Raw genomic sequence first — 21,566 nt, forward strand, 5'->3', positions numbered from 1 at the left:
TTGGTGGTTCAGGCTTCCACTTCCTGAGGCGCGTTCCCTGCCGCTCCCCCAGACAGGGAATCAAAGGGGTTGGATACCTTAGGCAAGAAAATGTTTTATTCCACTAGCCTGACATTGCGGTCAGTGAACACTGCGTGCCTTTTGGGCTGCTACTCTCACACATTGTGGGACACCGTCGTCCGAGGGCTGCCACAGGTGCCGGAGGAGGCCTGGGCCATTCTCTCCCAAGCAGCCAAGAACAGGATAGATGCAAACTTGTTCACCATTAGGTGTGGTTTGGAGATGACCAATTCTGCTGGGCAGAGCGGTTTCATCAACTGTGGTGCTTTAACATCACGCCTGGCTGGGGAAATACTTGTCTCTTTGAAGAGAAGGCAGACTTGGCGCCAGCGCGCTTTAAGGACTCGTAGGCTACAGCCAAGTCCTTGGGCCTCTCATTATCCTGAGGCCCGCAATCTGTCTTTCGCCCCTTTTGCGTATAAGGAAGTGGCGTGCCATTGCGCCAAACCCTATGGAAGCCACTGACCTGCGCAAGTTTCCCAAACTTTGCGCAGTGCATTCCGACCCCAGGGGGCAGGTAGCCAGAGGTCAGCCACCACGCCAATCCACTGGCAGTTGTAGCCTCTAAGCCCTCCTAATCTGACCCACTGGTAGGGGACTCGGCTATCATCTCCACCACTGGTAGTCTATTACATCAGACATGTGGGTCTTACAAATCATTCGGAGGGGCTTCTCACTCCTCTTTGAATCCACCCTTCACCTTATACCTCCAACACACAATCTGATGATGGAGGATCATTTGGCCTTGCTCAGCAAGGAAGTCACGGCTCTCTTGGCCAAAGAGGCCACAGAGCGGGTTTCTGATATCAGAGATAGGCAGTGGTTGGTATACCTGCTACTGTCTGATACCTAAAAAGAACAAGACTTCAAAAAGGAGAAATTTAATATGGTCACTTTGGCTCGGGTCTTGTCTGCTCAAGACCAGGGAGACTGGATGGTTGTGTTGGGCTTGCAGGACGCGTATTTCAATTTTCCCATCCTGCCTGCCTAACAATGTTAAAAGCGGTTTACAGTAGACCAAAAGCACTTTCAGTTCACAGTGCTCCCTTTTGGCCTTATCAGCACCCCTCGGGTGTTCACCAAGTTGATTGTCGTGGTTGTGGCTCATCTGCCGAGGTCAGGGGTACCACTCTTCCCCTATTTCGATGACTGGTTGGTGAAGGTTGGCTCGCCCCAGGCTGTTGTCTCCCATCTCCAGACTACGGCGGACCTCCTGCACTTGCTGGGGTTCACCATCAACTTGCCGAAGTCATACCTCGCCCTCTCAGATGCTCTCTTTCATCAGAGCTGTACTGGACACACTGTACATTCAGGCTTATCCTCCCGAGCATCTAGTCCAGGGTATTCAGGTTATGATATGACTGACGACTATGTCACTTTTGGCACATGTAGGAAAGTGCCACTGTTGGCATGGTTACGCCCTTACTTTTTGCCTAGAGTTGATGCCAACTTTGATTGAAAGTGTGCTGGGATCATGCTAACCAGGCCCCAGTACCAGTGTTCTTTCCATAAAACTGTACATTTGTTTTCACAGTTGGCACAACCTGGCACACAGTTAAGTCCCTTGTAAAAGATATCCATGGTACCAAGAGCCCTGTGACCAGGGAAGGTCTTTAAGGGCTGCAGCATGGATTATGCCACCCTAGGGGACCCCTCACTCAGCACATGCACACTGCCTTTGCAGCTTGTGTGTTCTGGTAGGGAGAAAAAGACAGTCATAGGTAAGTCACCTCTCTAGCAGGGTTTACAGCCCTAAGGCAGGGTGCACTATACCACAGGTGAGGGCATAATTGCATGAGCAATATGCCCCTACAGTGTGTAAGTCCACCCTTCGATATTGTAAGTGTAGTGTAGCCATATTGAGTATATGGTCTGGGAGTTTGTTATTACAAACTCCACAGCACATAATGGTTTCACTGAATACTGGGAAGTTTGGTATCAAACTTCTCAGCACAATAAAACCACATTGATGCCAGTGTGGGATTTATTGAAAAATGCACACACAGGTCGTCTTGGCGGTGCCCCTTGCATGTTAGCCAAACTGCTAGTGTAGGACGTACCGGTCTGTGCCAGCCTGCCACTTTCAGACCAGTTTCTGACCACATAGAGTGAGTGCCTTTGTGCAGTCTGTGGTCAGAAACTAAGCCTGTCCTGAGTGGAGGTGCTTCACACCTCCCCTTGCAGGAACTGTAACACCTGGCAGTGAGCCTCAAAGGCTCAAGCCTCAAATGACAGTGCCCCAGGGCACTCCAGCTGGTGGAGATGCCCGCCCCCCCGGACAAAGCCCCACTTTTGGCGACAAGTCCAGTGGGAAAATTAAGGGAAGCAGGGAGGAGTGACCACCCCAGCCAGGACCACCCCTAAGGTGTCCAGAGCGGAGGTGCCTCCCTCTCTGCAGAATCCTCCAAGGGCCCATCTGAACCCAGCTCACCAGATTCCTGGCAGCCTACAAGAAGGACTGCTAAGCTGAAAATCCCAGCAGAGAAGAAAGAAGACAACTACTTTCGCCCCAGCCCTACCAACCTGTCTTCCTGCTTCAAAGAACCTGCAAAAAGACCAGTGACACGTCCAGCGAGCCCAGCGACCTCTGCCAACTCCAGGACAGTGGCTTCCTCTGAAGTAACCTACAACTAAGGACTTCTACCTCACTCTGGATGCGTGAGTCCTGACCCCTGTGCACCCGACACACACGGTCCGTGTCCAGGTTGTCCACCAGCCAGAAAGGGTCCCCAGGTGATTGTGAGCAAGTGCCCACCCTGGGTTGACCTCTCCACCCCTCCACGATGATGCCTGCAGAGGGAATCCAGAGGACACCCTGACCGTGAGCTCCAGATGAAGATATCCGATGCCTGAAGAACACACTGCACCCACAGCCCCTAGGCCTTGGAGAAGCGACCCCCGGTGCCTCATCGTTCAGCAGGCGGCCCCCCTCCCTCTCACACCAGTGGTGTGCCCGAGACACCTCCCCGGACCTCACCTGCACCCTCTAAGTTACCCCCGGGGTCTCCTCAATGACCAGCATTGGAAACCAGATGTCCTGTTTGCACCCTGCACCCAGCCGCCTCCTGTGCCGATAAGGGTGCGTGTTTGGTGCCTACTTGTGGCTCCTTCAGTGCTCTTCTAATCCCCCTGGTCTGCCCTCCTTGTTGTGGGTACTTACCTGCTGGCTGACCAAATTCTGAGTACCCCCTGTCTCCATAGGAGCCCACGTTAATTTTGCTTAACTTTGACCTTTGCACCCAGCCAGCCCCGTGTTGCTGGTGGTGGGTGTTTGGCATTAACTTGAACCCCAACCGGTGGACTTCCTAAAACACGGAGACTGAGACTGTAAGTGTAGTACTTACCTGTAAACAGATCTAACTTTTCTTCCCCCCAGGAACTGTGTGAAAATTGCACTGTCCATTTTTAAAATAGCTTTTTGCCAATAATTCAGAAACTGTATTACAAACCTATTTCAAACCAAGTACTGTTGATGCCTGTGTGAAATACGAATCTTTTAATGTACTTACCTGCAACTTGAATATTGTGGTTCTAAAAAAAAAATTAAGAAAATATATCTTTGCAATATAAAAACCATTGGTCTGGAGTTACTGGGTCATTGAGTGTGTGCTTCTTCTATTTTTTGTGTGTGTACAACAAATGCTTTGCACTGCCACAAATAGAGCATTGGTGTTATCTATTTCGACCTCTGTCATGCCTCTGGGGAACCCCTGGACTCTGTGCGCACTATATCTCATTTTGTATATAGTATATACATAGCCAGCTTCCTGCAGCACATACAACACCGACGTGTGGAACCGAACAAAGCCATGTACTTGCGCACAGGTGTACTGCTCACTAAAAATCTTCCACATCCAGTCTGACGACTGGGGGAAGTTGAAAGGTAAGGAATCTGTGGCTAGATATTGTCTCTACCAGATAAATTGTTCTCTAAGCCTCCAAAATTAAAGAATAATGTAGCACCACAGAATACAGGTATTTTATACAAATATCTAGTATATCAACCAACAAGTCAACATTCAAGAAGTCAAGGTACCCCAACACATATCTTCACCCCCCCCCCCCCCCCCCCTTTTGGTGAAAACTAAACTGATAGCTTTTCATTAAAGGGTCTTTTTATCTGAAGGGGGAACAAGTCTTTCTTGGGAAGCCTTATCCTGGTTTTAGCAAATGCTGAAATACATCAGACTGTCTTTCACCGACCTACATATTTGCAAATAGTAGTGAAAAGTTTTGTGTTATATTGATTACAAATGTGATATATAAAAGCAGATGAAATGATTCATTAAATAGCAATGTAAATGAGTTTGTTTGGCGATTGTTGTAGATATCGTCTTCAAACAGTGAAATCCTTAGCTGGTGTGAGCCTCATGCTTCGATTACTTTGGGCGTGTTTACGGTGGGATGATATGGCAGCCAAAACACCACCTGGAGGAGGAATGACACGCACAGGTACGTTTTTTGCATTGTACAAAAATAATAATTTAAGACCTTTGAATGGCAAAGTAGGAAAATAGTATATCATAACTTGAAATCTAGTCACACAACTGCCACATCTAATTTAATATTTGTTTTGATAATTTCACATGATTCATAGCCCCAGTTAGACTTGCATAATATAGAAATAGCACATATTGAGGAATACGGCTTTTTACCATATAACACCTGTTCTTTTGAATAACTTGGCATAAGATCTGGAGAAACCCTGAGCCAAGTGGTTTCTCATTTCTGCTGAAGCTTTTTTTGGGAGGTTGTGGGGAGGGGGGATAAGGTGGGGGGCTTGCATATTGTGGTTCTGTATTACATTGACTGCAACTGCTTGGTTTTAACACACAAAGCAAAAGTTATGTATTTAGGATACAGAGTTAAGCAGCAGCAAGGTACATTAGGGTGATTCAATTCGAGCAGCGGTGCTTAGGCATTTAGTGGGCATTATGTTTAGTCTCATGTTTACTCCACAACTGGATGAAAGTATTGCCTGGCCAAAGTGAATGAGATAATTTTTAATTTTCTTAACATAAGGCACATAGTATTTATCTTGGCTGCAATACATTTTTTGCTACAAGGTTTAAATAATCACCACTTATGGTACAGGGCTCTGGTTACTTATAGGTGAATATGGTGTGGGCAATAATCGAATGGATAAATTTTTTAGGAAATCTGTTTTGCGTCATAGAAGTACTGTCCCTGCTGACTCTATCAGACTGGAACTTGGGCTTCAGGCAGCTAAAGAAGATGCTAGTATTCATATGATGTTGTGAAAGGTGGATATTTCAAATACCAACTTGTGTTTGCTTTGAGGATTAGTAAAAAGTGCATTTTTCTCTTCATAAGGCAGTACACTTGGTGGGATTATGTGCGTTTGGTAGACTAGCTAACTAAATCTCTGAAGTGTATGAGATCCCTGAACTATACATACAACTCTGAAATGATAGCAAAATTTGTGCGTGTTTTGGAAAATTAAGCATTGTTGTATAGATGTGTATATTTGAGTTAAGTGTGACTTTACTTCTTTCTCCTTAAAATTAGAAGAGAGTGATCAAGGGTCTAAAGGGGCATAATATCACCAATAGTGTTTGGTATATGTTGTAGATCACAAGCTGTATGTTATTTTGCCATCTAGAGTTTGGTTCAGAACATTGCTGGTTTACTTGATTAGTTTAAATTTATGTTTCAAAACAATTTCTCCTGATCACCTCCCCAAAACCACTATGCATCAGTATGCAGACTTCACATTAGGTTATTTATCTTTCTTATCATGCATAACAAAAATTTTCTGCATGTCAGCATTTCAAGTCCGAACATAGTTTATGTAACTTTTGGGTTCATAGTTGGGCTTCTCCATCCTTGGATATTTCATAGATTAACATGATTTCCTCAACCTGTGGGGGGGCCTTGTAACATTAAATATCAGTAAACACTGTGTTAGTTCTGTAGCATATCCACTTGTTTGAAACTTCTGAAATTTAATTCAGTAAGGTGGAAGTGCTGAGCTCTTTAACCTCACTAGAGGCCACCATAGCTAAGATTTCCTCATAGATTGAAATCTCTAAGTAGTGCTTTGCTCTAACCTGTGTTTTACCTTATTCTGGATTCATTTTCACCTCTACTTTGTCCTCCATGGACTGAACCTACTTCTAAATTCAGCTTTTATTAGACTGATTTGGTTTTTGGGGAATTTTGGAATATGTGTTTAGGCTTTGTGAAAAATCAGTCAATTTGAAAGAAATCCTTCTCATGCTTCAGAGAGGTAAGTATCTTATAACTCCCTGGAACTCAAGCTTGTATATTTGCACATCCCAGTATACCCCAATCACAGGCAAGAACTCTAATTTTAAAGCGGTGGGGCAGCACTACCAAGTCATGGTGCTTCCATTCAGACTGACACCAGCACCCTGGATTTTCACATGTCTGGTGCCAGTAGCTGCCTTCATACATCATCAGTGTCCCCTTATATACTGGAACTTGAATGACTGACTCGTCCACGCTCCATCAGAGGAAGACTTTTATCTTGACAGCCGCTTGTGCCAGCCTTTTACACAAACTAAGATTGATTCTAAACTTTCAAAAGTGATCCATCCATGTGGTCACAATATGCAATTCCAAGAAGCCATCCTAGACACTCAATTGCACAAGCTTTTTCTTCATCCGAGAGGGTGAAACTGAAGACAGCGGGAAGGGCTATTTTGCTCCAAACACACCCTTCTTGACAGAACCTAGCATCCCTGCTGGACCAAATGATTCCGATTAAATCTCAGCAAGGTCTTCCATTCCTGCTCTCAGTAGGGAGACTAACAATGTCAAAAGATGGAAGGATGGGGAACCCACATAGGTGGAGAACCCTAGATATCCTTAAAAAAGTCTTCTGGTTAGAAATGGAGAAAGTGCACCACGTTCACATACCGGAGCTAAAGGCTATCAGGGATACATTTGCATGTGTTCATTCCGAAGCTTGCTGGCCAGGATTTGTTCATCAGGATAGACAGCGCAATCTTGGTGTATTACTTTTTTTTTAAATGAGGTACGCAGTTCCGTTCCATGTTGTGAGAGGCACAGGTGCTTTGTAATTGGGCCATCACCAATGAAGTGGGTGTTGTAATTGCATTATTAAGTGCTTACTACCCTCAATGGGGCATTGAAATGCCTTCCACTGAGCATCTCGCTGTTGCGGAACCGAAGATTGGAGTTTGGACCAGTGGTTGTTAGTTATTTGAATTAGTCTCTAGAAAATTATTTCATGCATTCATTCAAGTTTTTGTGGTACACTAAATTAATATGAGTTAGGTCAGATTATTAGTTGTGTGTGTGTGTGTGTGTGTGTGGGGGCGGCTTAGTTCATTCATTTGGGGTCAGTGACGTTATTAGATGAGCCTGAGCAGATTAGGTATTGTTAGGTTGCAGTGGTATGATTTTTAGAGGAGAGGTTGTGATCTTTGAAAACAGTTGTTGACAATTTTCAGATGTACAGTAATTGAGATTAAGGCAAAAAGGCATGTGACTTTGAGGAAGTTGTGCTCTGAGAGGGAGGGCAAACAATATGGATGGGGAGGGCAATTTGAAAAAATGAAAGGAGAAGTGAAACTCAGAAGTTTAAGTGAAGGTTATTCTCACCTTTGCATATTTCCCAGGCGTCAGGCTAGATCTGGAAATTTTTGAGCAGTACCTCTGTGCCCATAGGTAGCGTAGTTCAGCTCTGCGTTGGCGGCATCTGCATCAGAAGTGACATTGAGGTGCCTAAATAGGTGCCACATCGGCCCGCTGACATAAGTTCCTTTCGTTATGCGCCAACAGTGCGGATCAAAAGAGCTACCTCGGTCACTTTTTGACTACTTTTTTGCAACATTTTGTCTATTTTTTTTTTTTAGCTGTATTTCCCAGTTTGCTAGGGACATGTCCTCTTCAACACCTACTAGGTTTATGCCTTATGGGGGATAACATTGACAGATGTTGGTGTCTGATTCCCACTTGGTCTCTCTGGTGCCTGAAGTTGAACTTTGGCGCCTATACTTGCACTGAGTGCAAGTCCATGCACCCCATGGCGATTTGCAAGTGGGCAATGAAACTCCTAGCATTGCAGCAGAATAGCGCTCCGCACTGTTACCAATCCTTGTCCCTTTCTTGGGGCCGTTCTGTGAGTGAGCAAACGATTATCCGCAAAAACTAAAGGTGACTTCTTCCTAGTCAGGTAAGTTGAAGAAGCACAAGATAAAGAAGTTGAAGTGTTTTTTGACTTTACCCTCCAAACACTGTGCTTCTAGGCTGTGCTCTTGCACACCATCTGTGAACCCCTCATCTGGGCCCGTAGGAATCTGGCTTTTTAAGTGGTGTACCAGTGTAGGGGCACACCAGGCCAAAAGTGCAGACAACTCTTATTAGTTTTCAGGGCTTACTTTAATAATGTCAAATGCTCTATTTTTGGTAGTGTGGTTGGAGGAAGCGGTCTCTCTTTATAGTGCACTAAAATGAAATACACTGTGCTGAGAGTCTAGTGGATCCCCAATTGGTTTTTCAGAAGCAAAAGTAGATAGGACTAATACTTTATTTTGTGGTAGTGTGGGTGAGCGGTTAGGCTTATCAGTGGGTAGAGCTAAGCAATACCAGGTACCACCAACAGCAGTGCTAAGTAATAATAACAATGATCCTTTTTGCGTATGCTTCAAACCCAAGAACGTCATAATCAGATAAGTAGGCTTTTAAACATTATTACTTTGCAGTTTCAGAAATCAACAGCAATTTTCAGAGTTCTCTCAATGTTATCCTATGGAGGAGAACAATGTTCAGCAAACACAGGGTTAACAACAACTTATGAGGTGGAGCTCAAGGAGCAAAGGTAAGTACACGGCACTGATCAGAACCACACTAACAGATCTCACCGGGTAGCACTGGGGCGGCCGGGGGGGAGGAGTGTGCAGTAAGTCATCGGGTGCCCAGTGGTTCTCTATTGGAGTTGGACAGTGTGACAAACAGGCTGCAGGCTGTGGCGGGGAACTGGTGCTGCAGCCCTCAGAGACCTTTCTTACTACCCCAGGTCCTAAATACCAAAGGTACAATTTACTAGGGGCTTACAGTGGGTGCTAAAGAGTGTGGCAGCTGTGCAAAACAGTTGTGCAGTTTTGGGGAAGGAGATCTGGCACTGTGGAGACCTGGTTGGCAGGGACCCAGTGCACTAATAGTCAAACCCACATCAGAAACCAGGCAAAAAGTTGGGGGGTAACCATGCAAAAAAGGGTGCTTACCTGCAGTGGTTGAGCAGCTTAAGCTTATCAGAGGGGAGTGTTGAGCATTTGGTGTACACAAAGTCAATAAATGAGACACACACCGATCCGGGACCAATATAGAAAAATAAAACATATTGTTTTATATATATATGTTCGATGGCATGTGTAGCTGCAGATACACATGCTGTGCATTATCCTGCCATCTAGTGTTGGGCTCGGAGTTTTACAAGTTGTTTTTCTTCGAAGAAGTCTTTTCGAGTCACGAGACCGAGGGACTCCTCCCTTTCGGCTCCATTGCGCATGGGCGTCGACTCCATCTTAGATTGTTTTATTTCCGCCATCGGGTTCGGATGTGTTCCTCTTCGCTCCGTATTTCGAATCAGGAAAGTCAGCTATTTATCGGAAAATTCAACGGTATTGTTCGCACTCGGTACCGGTCTAGTGTTAGTACATCGACACCGAACGAAGAAGCGCTCTGACGGCCCTTCGGGGCTTCCACTCTTCAGCGGGGCCTGGTCGGCCCGACCGCGTCCATCGTCGAAACTCATGGACCGGACCCCCTTCTGCCCGAATTGCCACGCAAAGTATCCTTATACAGACCAACACTTGGTCTGTAATCTGTGTCTCTCACCAGAACACAGGGAGGATACTTGCGAGGCCTGCCGGGCATTTCGATCGAAGAAGACCCTACACGATCGAAGAGCCAGAAGACTTCAGATGGCGTCGACACCGGCCGAACAGATCGTCGAGGAAGAGGAGAGATTCTCCATTCATGAATCGGACTCGGATGACTCCGAAACTGAGCAGCCGAAGGCGCAGCCAAAAAACGTGAGTAAATCTGCCCCGGCAAAGAGTCACTCCAAAATTATAAAGGCCAAGGGGATGCCACCGCCAACAGGCCATGGCTTAACCCGAAAACACAGTGACCAAACATCGGCACAGAAAAAGGCCTCCCAAGAGCCGAAGACATCCGACTCCGGTCGAGATACCAGCTCCGAAACAACTCGACATCGAGAGTTCGACACCCCAAAAGTTTAAAAAGGTTTCCTCAGAGCCGAAAAAGAGCGTACCTAAACCTTCGGTGTCGAAACATGCAGCCTTGGAGCCGAAAATAGGCTCCTACACAGAAGAACACGGCCTTTCCAGCCAAATGCAAGGGCACAGATTTGAGCAGGAATTAGGTATGGGAGAGCCTGACCATACTCAAAGGAGGCTGCACATCCAGAAAGAGACTGGTAAAATTCAAACTCTTCCTACAATAAAGATAAAGAGAAAGCTAGCATTCCAGGATGCGGAAATGCAGCCAAAAGCAAAAGTGGCAAGAGACAAAACACCACCAAGGTTTTCGCCGCAGCCTTCACCAATGCACTCAGCACATCTGTCCCCGGTAGCAACACCCCCAATGCAGTCGCCAACACACACGGGGATGACACAAGATGGCCCGGATGCATGGGACTTATATGATGCACCGGTCTCAGACAACAGTCCCGATTGCTACCCGGCAAGACCGTCCCCACCAGAGGACAGCACTGCATATATGCAGTTGTTATCAAGGGCAGTTACTTTCCATAATGTAGCAATGCATGCAGAGCCGATAGAAGACAACTTCTTATTTAATACCTTGTCATCCACTCACAGCTCTTACCAAAGTTTGCCAATGCTCCCAGGCATGCTAAAGCATGCCAAACAGGTGTTCCAGGACCCAGTGAAAGGCAGAGCCATCACGCCTAGGGTGGAGAAGAAATATAAACCTCCCCCAACGGACCCTGATTCGGTGGTCGTGGGAGCAGCCAGAAAAAGGGCAAACTCCCAATCGTCAGGAGACGCACCACCGCCCGAAAAGGAAACTCGTAAGTTCGATGCTGCAGGCAAGCGGGTGGCAGCCCAGGCAGCCAATCATTGGCGGATTGCCAATTCGCAGGCTCTACTGGCTCGCTACGACAGGGCACACTGGAATGAGATGCAACATATAATGCAGCACTTGCCCAAGGAACACCAAAAGCATGCCCAACAGGTTGTTGAGGAAGGACAAGCGATTTCCAACAACCAAATAAGGTCTGCAATGGACTCAGCAGACACAGCAGCACGGACAATGAACACTGCGGTAACCATTCGCAGGTACGCATGGTTACGGAGCTCCGGTTTTAAACCGGAAATCCAGCAAGCTTTGCTAAATATGCCATTTTACCAAGAACCATTGTTTGGGCCGGAGGTGGATACGGCAATCGAAAAGCTCAAAAAGGACACGGACACAGCCAAAGCCATGGGCGCGCTCTACTCCCCACAAAACAGAGGCACTTTTAAAAGGCCACAATTTAGAGGGGGGTTTCGTTCCCAAACCACAGAGCCTTCCACCTCACAAGCCAGACCCACATATCAGGGACAGTACCAAAGAGGTGGTTATCGAGGATCATACAGGGGTGGACAATTCCCAAAAGCAAGGGGGAAATTCCAAAGCCCTAAAACCCCTCAAGCCAAACAGTGACTTCAGTGTCACAAACCCCCACCACTCAACACCAGTGGGGGGGAGACATACCGCATACTACTGCAACTGGGCAAACATACTACGGAGGCATGGGTCCTAGCCATTATCCAACATGGTTATTGCATAGAATTCATAAATTTCCCACCAGATGTGCCCCCAAGAGCACACAACATGTCCAAACAACACTTAGACCTGTTACAGCTAGAAGTTCAAGCATTGTTACAAAAACAGGCAATAGAACTAGTGCCCAAACATCAAAAAGGTACAGGTGTCTACTCCCTGTACTTCCTAATTCCAAAGAAAGACAAAACATTGAGACCCATATTAAACCTCAGAACTCTGAATCTCTACATCAAATCAGATCACTTCCACATGGTAACACTTCAAGACGTGATTCCCTTACTCAAAAAACAGGACTACATGTCAACATTAGATCTAAAGGATGCATATTTCCATATACCCATACATACTTAACACAGGAAATACTTAAAGTTTGTAATACAAGGAGTGCATTACCAATTCAAGGTGTTACCATTCGGAATAACAACAGCCCCAAGAGTATTCACAAAATGCCTTGCAGTAGTAGCCGCTCATATAAGGAGACAGCACATGCATGTGTTCCCCTACTTAGACGACTGGTTAATAAAAACCAGCACTCAACAACAGTGTCTGCTTCACACCCTATACGTTATAGAAACTCTACACAAACTAGGGTTTTCTATAAATTACCAAAAGTAACATCGGCAACTATCCCAACTACAACAATACTTGGGAGCAACACTCAACACACAAAGAGCAATTGCCACTCCAAGTCCACAAAGTGTTAAATCATTCCAAAATGTAAGATCAAGCATGCAACGAAACCAATACTACACGGTAAGGTTTGTAATGAAACTACTAGGCATGATGTACTCATGTATAGCTATTGTCCCAACGCAAGACTACACATGCGGCCCTTACAACAGTGCCTAGCAAAACAATGGACGCAAGCACAGGGTCAACTACAAGATCTAGTGTTGATAGACCGCCAAACACACTCTTCGCTCCAATGGTGGAACCCTATAAATTTAAACAAAGGGCGGCCTTTTCAAGACCCAGTGCCTCATGCCATTATCACAACAGACGCTTCCATGGTTGGGTGGGGAGCACACCTCAACAATCACAGCATACAAGGTCAATAGGACAATCAACAAAGACTACTTCACAGAAATCACTTGGAACTGCTAGCGGTATTTCTAGCATTAAAAGTGTTTCAACCGCTGATAGCCCACAAACACATTCTTGTAAAGACAGACAATATGACAACAATGTATTATCTCAACAAACGGGGGGACACACTCGTCACAGCTGTGTCTCTTAGCACAAAGAATTTGGTATTGGGCAATTCACAACAACATTCGCCTGATAGCACAATACATACCAGGCATTCAAAATCAGTTAGCCGACAGTCTTAGTCGAGATCAACAACAAACTCACGAATTGGAAATAAATCCCCAGATCCTACAGGATCACTTCTACCGCTGGGGGACACCAAACATAGATCTATTTGCAACAAAAGAAAACGCAAAATGCCAAAACGTCGCGTCCAGGTATCCACACCCTCAGTCCAAGGGCAATGCTCTATGGATCAGCTGGTCAGGGATATTTGCTTACGCTTTTCTCCCTCTCCCGCTCATTCCTTATCTAGTCAACAAACTGAGTCAAAACAAACTCAAACTAATACTATAGCACCAACGTGGGCTTGCCAACCGTGGTACACCATACTGTTGGACTTATCAGTAGTACCCCACATCAAACTACCAAACAGACCAGATCTGTTGACACAAGACAAACAACAGATCAGACACCCGAATCCAGCATTGCTCAACCTAGCAATCTGGCTCCTGAAGTCTTAGAATTCGGATATTTAAACCTTTCAAAAGAGTGTATGGAGGTCATTAAACAAGCAAGAAAACCCACAACAAGACATTGTTACGAGAACAAATGTAAAAGATTTGTTTGCTACTGTCAGACTAATCAAATTAGGCCACTAGACGCCTCCACACAAAACATTGTAAGTTATTTACTGCACTTACAAAATTCAAATCTAGCTTTCTCTTCCATTAAAATCCATCTCACTGCAATATCTGCTTATCTGCAGATTAAACCTACAACATCGCTTTTTAGAATCCCAGTTATTAAAGCTTTTATGGAAGGACTAAAAAGAATCATACCCCCAAGGACACCACCAGTACCTTCGTGGAATCTTAATATTGTATTAACACGACTCATGGGCCCACCATTCGAACCCATGCATTCTTGTCAAATCCAATTTCTAACTTGGAAAGTAGCCTTTCTAATAGCCATCCCATCACTTCGAAGAGTTAGTGAAATACAAGCATTTACTATTCAAGAACCCTTTATACAAATGCATAAACATAAAGTGGTTCTCCGTACAAATCCAAACCTTTTACCAAAAGTCATATCACCATTCCATCTAAACCAAACTGTGGAACTCCCAGTCTTCTTTCCACAACCAGACTCAGTAGCTGAAAGGGCATTGCATACATTAGACATAAAAAGAGCACTAATGTATTACATTGACAGAACAAACCAATTTCGTAAAACAAAACAATTGTTCGTAGCTTTCCAAAACCCTCATGCAGGTAACCCTATATCCAAACAAGGCATTGCCAGATAGATAGTTAAATGCATTCAAACCTGTTACCTTAAAGCTAAAAGAGAATTACCCATTACTCCAAGGGCACACTCCACTAGAAAGAAAGGCGCCACAATGGCTTTTCTTGGAAATATACCAATGACAGAAATTTGTAAGGCAGCCACCTGGTCTACGCCTCATACATTTACTAAACATTACTGCGTGGATGTGTTAACAACACAACAAGCCACAGTAGGACAAGCAGTAAGTACTAAGAACTTTATTTCAAACAACTTCAACTCCTACAGGCTAAACCACCGCTTTTGGGGAGATAACTGCTTACTAGTCTATGCACAGCATGTGTATCTGCAGCTACACATGCCATCGAACGGAAAATGTCACTTACCCCGTGTACATCTGTTCGCGGCATGAGACGCTGCAGATTCACATGCGCCCTCCCAGGGAGCCTGTAGCCGGTTTAAGTTGATCAAAATTAAACTCTTAAATTTGTAAATATAATACTTTTAGTCACATTATGTGTACATAATTACTCCATTGCATGGGCATTATTACTATATAAACAACTCCTACCTCACCCTCTGCGGGGAAAACAATCTAAGATGGAGTCGACGCCCATGCGCAATGGAGCCGAAATGGGAGAAGTCCCTCGATCCCGTGACTCGAAAAGACTTCTTCGAAGAAAAACAACTTGTAACACTCCGAGCCCAACACTAGATGGCGGGATATGCACAGCATGTGAATCTGCAGCGTCTCATGCCATGAACAGATGTACAGTGGGTAAGTGACACATTTTCTATCTATCTATCTATCTATCTATCTATCTATCTATCTATCTATCTATCTATCTATCTATCTATCTATATTATTTTTTTTACACCAAGATCAGCTTTACAAGGTAAGTACTTTGAGCATTATTAAATGTTTCAGCAAATAGCAAGAAAATACAGAAATGTTAGATTCGAGGAGTAAGCCTTGCATGTGGTTGTTACCCTATGAAAGAAACATACACTGCGTTGTTTTATTTGCAAATGGTTGTGGGGGTTCTCCTCTAGCACTTCAGGTGCTGTTGGGTCAAGGTCCCAGGTACCACCAGCAGTTTGGGTTTATCTGCCCTGGTGTGTCTGGGTGCAGAGGTGCTGGTCGCTTTGGTATCGCTAGAGCGAGAAAGTTTGAAGGGACATGTCAAAACAACAGAGTCTGCAAAGGGGTACCTGGGAACACGTCGGGCAGAACCCACCGTCGGGCTCGGCTCGTGAGGCTTCTAGGGCAAGGGGATGCAGGCGGAAGTCATGTACTCACACTGGGGTTTGGGTGCAGAGGTGCTGGCTGGCTGGCCACACGCAGGTAAATCTTAACAGCGGTGGTGTCCAGACTGGACCAAAAAAAACATTGGTGAGCGCAAGTGCTCTGGTAGCCATGGTATTGGTGGTGGTGGGGGCTACTGGAGGTCCCAGCGTTTCGAAACTCAGCAGAGGGACTGGACTGACCTCATAGAGCTTCCAAAACCACCTCCTGACATTCTGCTCCCTTGGTGGGCCCGATGGCCAACAACACAGTGTCCCGGTCAGATGCCATTGTTGCTTGCAAATACAGGGGGGGGTGGCTCCTGCACCCCAAGGGAGATGCCACTTGGTTGTTGAAGTGCTGGACAGTCCTCCACTGCTTTGGGAGGATACACAGCTTTTGGACGAGTGCATTGAGGTTCCAGCAGCAGGGTAGCGTTTGCGCTAAGTGTTGGTGAAGTCCTTTGTTTTTCCTTTGGCTGCTCTTTTTGTGTCCTCCTTCGGTTCCCTGTAGTCGAATCTGTCCTCTTGGTGTTAGGGGGACTCCTGGGGGACTCCTAAATACAGAATTTAGGGCCGATTTGGGGGTGTAGGGTAGTACCCAATAGGCTACTTACTCCTGGGGTGACTACACCCCCAGATGATCACCTATTGGGCAGAGTGGGCATTTCCCTTACCCAGAATTCAGAGTTCTACTCAAACCAAGATGGTGGAACCCTTCCTCAAGTATTTGTAAAGCGCAACAGTCAGCAAACTGATATCCTGGCTGTAAGGAAATGCCTCCTTGGCATGGTTACCCCCTGACTTTTTGCCTTTGCTGATGCCAAGTTATGATTTGAAAGTGTGCTGAGGCCTGCTAACCAGGCCCCAGCACCAATGTTCTTTCCCTGAAACTGTACCTTTGTTTCCACAATTGGCACACCCTTGCATCCAGGTAAGTCCCTTGTAACTGGTACCCCTGGTACCAAGGGTCCTAATGCCAGGGAAGGTCTCTAAGGGCTGCAGCATGACTTATGCCACCCTGGGGACCCCTCACTCAGCTTGTCAGCTTGTCTGTGCTGGTGGGGAGAAAATGACTAAGTCGACATGGCACTCCCCTCAGGGTGCCATGCCAACCTCACACTGCCTATGGCATAGATAAGTCACCCCTCTAGCAGGCCTTACAGCCCTAAGGCAGGGTGCACTATACTATAGGTGAGGGCATAGGTGCATGAGCCCTATGCCCCTACAGTGTCTAAGCAAAACCTTAGACATTGTAAGTGCAGGGTAGCCATAAGAGTATATGGTCTGGGAGTCTGTCATACACGAACTCCACAGCACCATAATGGCTACACTGAAAACTGGGAAGTTTGGTATCAAACTTCTCAGTACAATAAATGCACACTGATGCCAGTGTACATTTTATTGTGAAATACACCCCAGAGGGCATCTTAGAGATGCCCCCTGAAAACATACCCGACTTCCAGTGTGGGCTGACTAGTTTTGCCAGCCTGCCACACACCAGACATATTGCTGGCCACATGGGGAGAGTGCCTTTGTCACTCTGTGGCTAGCAACAAAGCCTGTACTGGGTGGAGGTGCTTCTCACCTCCCCCTGCAGGAACTGTAACACCTGGCGGTGAGCCTCAAAGGCTCACCCCCTTTGTTACAGCGCCCCAGGGCACTCCAGCTAGTGGAGATGCCCGCCCCCTCCGGCCGCGGCCCCACTTTTGGTGGCAAGGCCGGAGGAGATAATGAGAAAAACAAGGAGGAGTCACTGGCCAGTCAGGACAACCCCTAAGGTGTCCTGAGCTGAGGTGACTCTGACTTTTAGAAATCCTCCATCTTGCAGATGGAGGATTCCCCCAATAGGAATAGGGATGTGCCCCCCTCCCCTCAGGGAGGAGGCACAAAGAGGGTGTAGCCACCCTCAGGGCTAGTAGCCATTGGCTACTAACACCCCAGACCTAAACACACCCCTAAATTGAGTATTTAGGGGCTCCCAGAATCTAGCAAGATAGATTCCTGCAACCTAAGACGAAGAAGGACTGCTGACCTGAAAGCCCTGCAGAGAAGACAGAGACACCAACTGCTTTGGCCCCAGCTCTACCGGCCTGTCTCCCCACTTCAAGAAAAACTGCACCAGCGACGCGTTCCACAGGGTCCAGCGACCTCTGAAGCCTCAGAGGACTACCCTGCATCTAAAAGGACCAAGAACTCCTGAGGACAGCGGCTCTGCTCCAAAGAAGAAACATCTTTGCAACAAAGAAGCAACTTTTAAAGACAACACGTTTCCCGCTGGAAGCGTGAGACTTTGCACTCTGTACCCGTCGCCCCCGGCTCGACCTGCGGAGAAACACTACAGGGAGGACTCCCTGGTGACTGCAACCCTGTGAGTAGCCATAGTTGACCCCCCCCCGAGCCCCCCAGCGACGTCTGCAGAGGGAATCCAGAGGCTCCCCCTGACCGCGACTGCCTGCTTCTAAGAACCCGACGCCTGTCGGTGCAGAAGCGACCCCCAGGTGGCCCTTTCGCTTGCCCAGGTGGTGGCTACCCCGAGGATTTGCTGGACTACTCAGCCAATACCTGATCACACAACTAAATTCCAAAAATTGTCATTAGAAACTGATTTTTGAAATTTGAGCTATTTTTCTAAATTTTTTAAAGTCCTGCTAGGGCCTTGTGTTAGTCCCTGTTAGCATTTATTTTAGAGTTTAAAAGTTTTGTAAAAGTTTGAATTAAGTTCTAGAGATATTTTTAGATTCTTAAAAAAGTATTCCAACTTTTAGAAACATAGGGGGTCATTCCGACCCCGGCGGCCGGGGTTGGCGGGAGCACCGCCAACAGGCTGGCAGTGCCCCGCAGGGCATTCTGACCGCGGCCAAAGAACAGGAAAACCGGCGGTCTCCCGCCGGTTTTCCGCTGCCCTGGGAATCCCCCATGGCGGCGCAGCTTGCTGCGCCGCCATGGGGGATTCCGACCGCCTCACCGCCATCCTGTTCCTGGCGGTTCCGCCCGCCAGGAACAGGATGGCGGTGAGGGGTGTCGTGGGGCCCCTGGGGGCCCCTGCAGTGCCCATGCCAATGGCATGGGCACTGCAGGGGCCCCCGTAAGAGGGCCCCACTTTGTATTTCAGTGTCTGCTTTGCAGACACTGAAATACGCGACGGGTGCCACTGCACCCGTCGCACATCCTCCACTCCGCCGGCTCCATTCGGATCCGGCATCCTCATGGAGGGGTGTTTCCCACTGGGCTGGCGGGCGGCCTTTTGGCGGTCGCCCGCCAGCCCAGTGGGAAACCCAGAATACCCGCTGTGGTCTTTTGACCGCGCAGCGGTATTCTGGCGGTTCCCTCCAGGCGGGCGGCTCCCGCCGGGGTCAGAATGACCCCCATAATGTCTACTGCAGAAGAGACAGTGATGGAACTCAACCTCACCCCTTACCTGCATCGTAGGATGTCAGTTAAGGTCTCTCTGCAAAATTAAAAAGATAGACTGGTTCAAACCCTACCAAAGTACAGCTCCAGGAGCTTTTGGCAGAGTTTGCTAAAAACAACCCCTCTGATGATACCTTCCCAGAGGTGGAAGCTGGTGATGTGGAAGATTTCCCACCTCCAGTCCTAGATAGGGAGCCCAGGGTCCCTTGTCTCCCCAAGTGATAGTCCGAGATGCTGCTTCTCTCACAGGAGAGTCCAGCAACTCTGGAAGCATTGAGGGCAGCCTCAATGAAGATGACCTCCTGTTAGCCAGGATGGTCAAAAGATTGGCTTTGGAAAGACATATCCTAGCCATAGAAAGGGAAAGACAACATATGGGCCTAGGTCCCATCAATGGTGGCAGCAACATAAATAGGGTCAGAGATTCTCCTGACATGTTGAAAATCCCTAAAGGGATTGTAACTAAATATGAAGATGGTGATGACATCACCAAATGGTTCACAGCTTTTGAGAAGGCTTGTGCAACCAGAAAAGTAAACAGATCTCACTGGGGTGCTCTCCTTTGGGAAATGTTCACTGGAAAGTGTAGGGATAGACTCCTCACACTCTCTGGAAAAGATGCAGAATCCTATGACCTCATGAAGGCTACCCTGATTGAGGGCTTTGGATTCTCAACTGAGGAGTACAGGATTAGGTTCAGGGGGGCTCAAAAATCCTCGAGCCAGACCTGGGTTGATTTTGTTGACTACTCAGTTAAAACACTGGATGGTTGGATTCATGGCAGTGGTGTAAATGATTATGATGGGATGTACAATTTATTTCTGAAAGAACACCTGTTAAGTAATTGTTTCAATGATAAACTGCATCAGTTTCTGGTAGACCTAGGACCAATTTCTCCCCAAGAATTCGGAAAGAAGGCAGACCATTGGGTCAAGACTAGGGTGACCAAGACTTTCACAGGGGGAGACCAAAAGAAAGGGGTCACAAAGACTCCCCAGGGGAAGAGTGTCGAGACATCCAAGGGAAAAAGTAAAGAGTCTTCTACAGGGCCCCAAAAACTTGCCCAGGAGGGAGGATCCAAAGCCTCTTCACAATCCAATTTTGGGTACAAGGGTAAAAACTTTGATCCCAAAAAGGCCTGGTGTCGTAGCTGTAATCAGCAGGGACACCAAACTGGAGACAAGGCCTGTCCCAATAAAGGTTCCACTTCTAACTCTACTCCAGCTAACACTGGAATGGCCAGTCTCCAGGTGGGATCAACAGTGTGCCCAGAGCAAATCAGGGTTCACACTGAAGCTACATTAGTCTCTGAGGGTGGGGTGGACTTAGCCACACTGGCTGCCTGGCCCCCTAATATGCAAAAATACAGGCAGCAACTCTTAATTAATGGACAAGTGTAGAAGGCCTGAGGGATACAGGTGCCAGTGTCACCATGGTGACAGAGAAACTGGTTTCCCCTGGTCAATACCTGGCTGGACAAACTTATCCAGTCACCAACGCTGACAATCAAGACTAAAGTACATCCCATGGCAACTTTAGAGTGGGGAGGGGTCAATGGCCTGAAACAGGTGGTGGTCTCCTCAAATATCCCTGTAGACTGTTTGCTTGAAAATGACCTGGAGTCCTCAACATGGGCTGAGGTAGAACTAAAGACCCATGCAGCCATGCTGGGCATCCCTGAACTGGTGTGTGTCAAGACAAGGGCACAGTGCAAGGCTCATGGTGAAAAAGTGGTGTTGGAGCCTGGAAAAAGGGCCCAACCCTCCAAGAGAAAAGGAAAGAAGACTGGGGAAACCGCTTTAACACAACAAGAGAAAGAGTACCTCTCTTCCCAGGAAGAACTGCCCTCTGAGGGAAGAGAGCCCATGGAGTTAGAACCTTATCAGGTTGAGCTCCTAGGCCAGGGGGACCCACAAGGGAACATTAGTATAAGGGACAAGAAACCTGTCCCTCTCTTGAAGGCCTTAGGCAGCAAGCTGCTGAAGAGTCGAAAGGAAAAATCCCTGGAACACAGAGTCTATTGGGAAGATGGACTCCTCTGCACTGAGGCAAGAGATCCCAAACCTGGTGTCACTAGGAGAGTGGTAGTGCCTCAGGAGTTTAGGGAGTTAATTCTAACCTTAGCTCATTATATTCCACTTGCTGGGCATTTGGGACAGACCAAGACTTGGGAGAGGTTAGTCAACCATTTCTATTGGCCCAACATGTCCCAGAAAGTCAAGGAGTTTTGTGTCTCCTGTACCACCTGTCAAGCCAGTGGTAAGACAGGTGGACACCCAAAGGCCCCCCTCATTCCACTTCCAGTGGTGGGGGTCCCCTTTGAAAGAGTGGGAGTGGACATAGTGGGTCCACTTGAACCTCCCACAGCCTCAGGGAACCAATACATACTAGTAGTAGTGGATCATGTTACTATATACCCTGAAGCAATTCCCCTTAGGTCCACTACT

General features: G+C 46.9%; 1 protein-coding gene across 6 annotated transcripts in view; it reads left to right on the top strand.

Annotated features, from left to right (window-relative positions):
- Nucleotides 1-21,566, top strand: part of BPTF (bromodomain PHD finger transcription factor) — a 1,198,927-nt gene that overhangs the window by 495,436 nt on the left and 681,925 nt on the right. For all 6 annotated transcript variants that reach the window (XM_069199907.1, XM_069199908.1, XM_069199910.1 and 3 more), the window contains exon 14: nucleotides 4,388-4,512. In XM_069199907.1, the coding sequence (XP_069056008.1) occupies nucleotides 4,388-4,512 (125 nt within the window). The remainder of the gene's footprint in view (nucleotides 1-4,387; nucleotides 4,513-21,566) is intronic.

The sequence above is a fragment of the Pleurodeles waltl genome, chromosome 7 (genome assembly GCF_031143425.1).
Source record: "Pleurodeles waltl isolate 20211129_DDA chromosome 7, aPleWal1.hap1.20221129, whole genome shotgun sequence".
In the NCBI taxonomy this organism is placed as follows: domain Eukaryota; kingdom Metazoa; phylum Chordata; class Amphibia; order Caudata; family Salamandridae; genus Pleurodeles; species Pleurodeles waltl.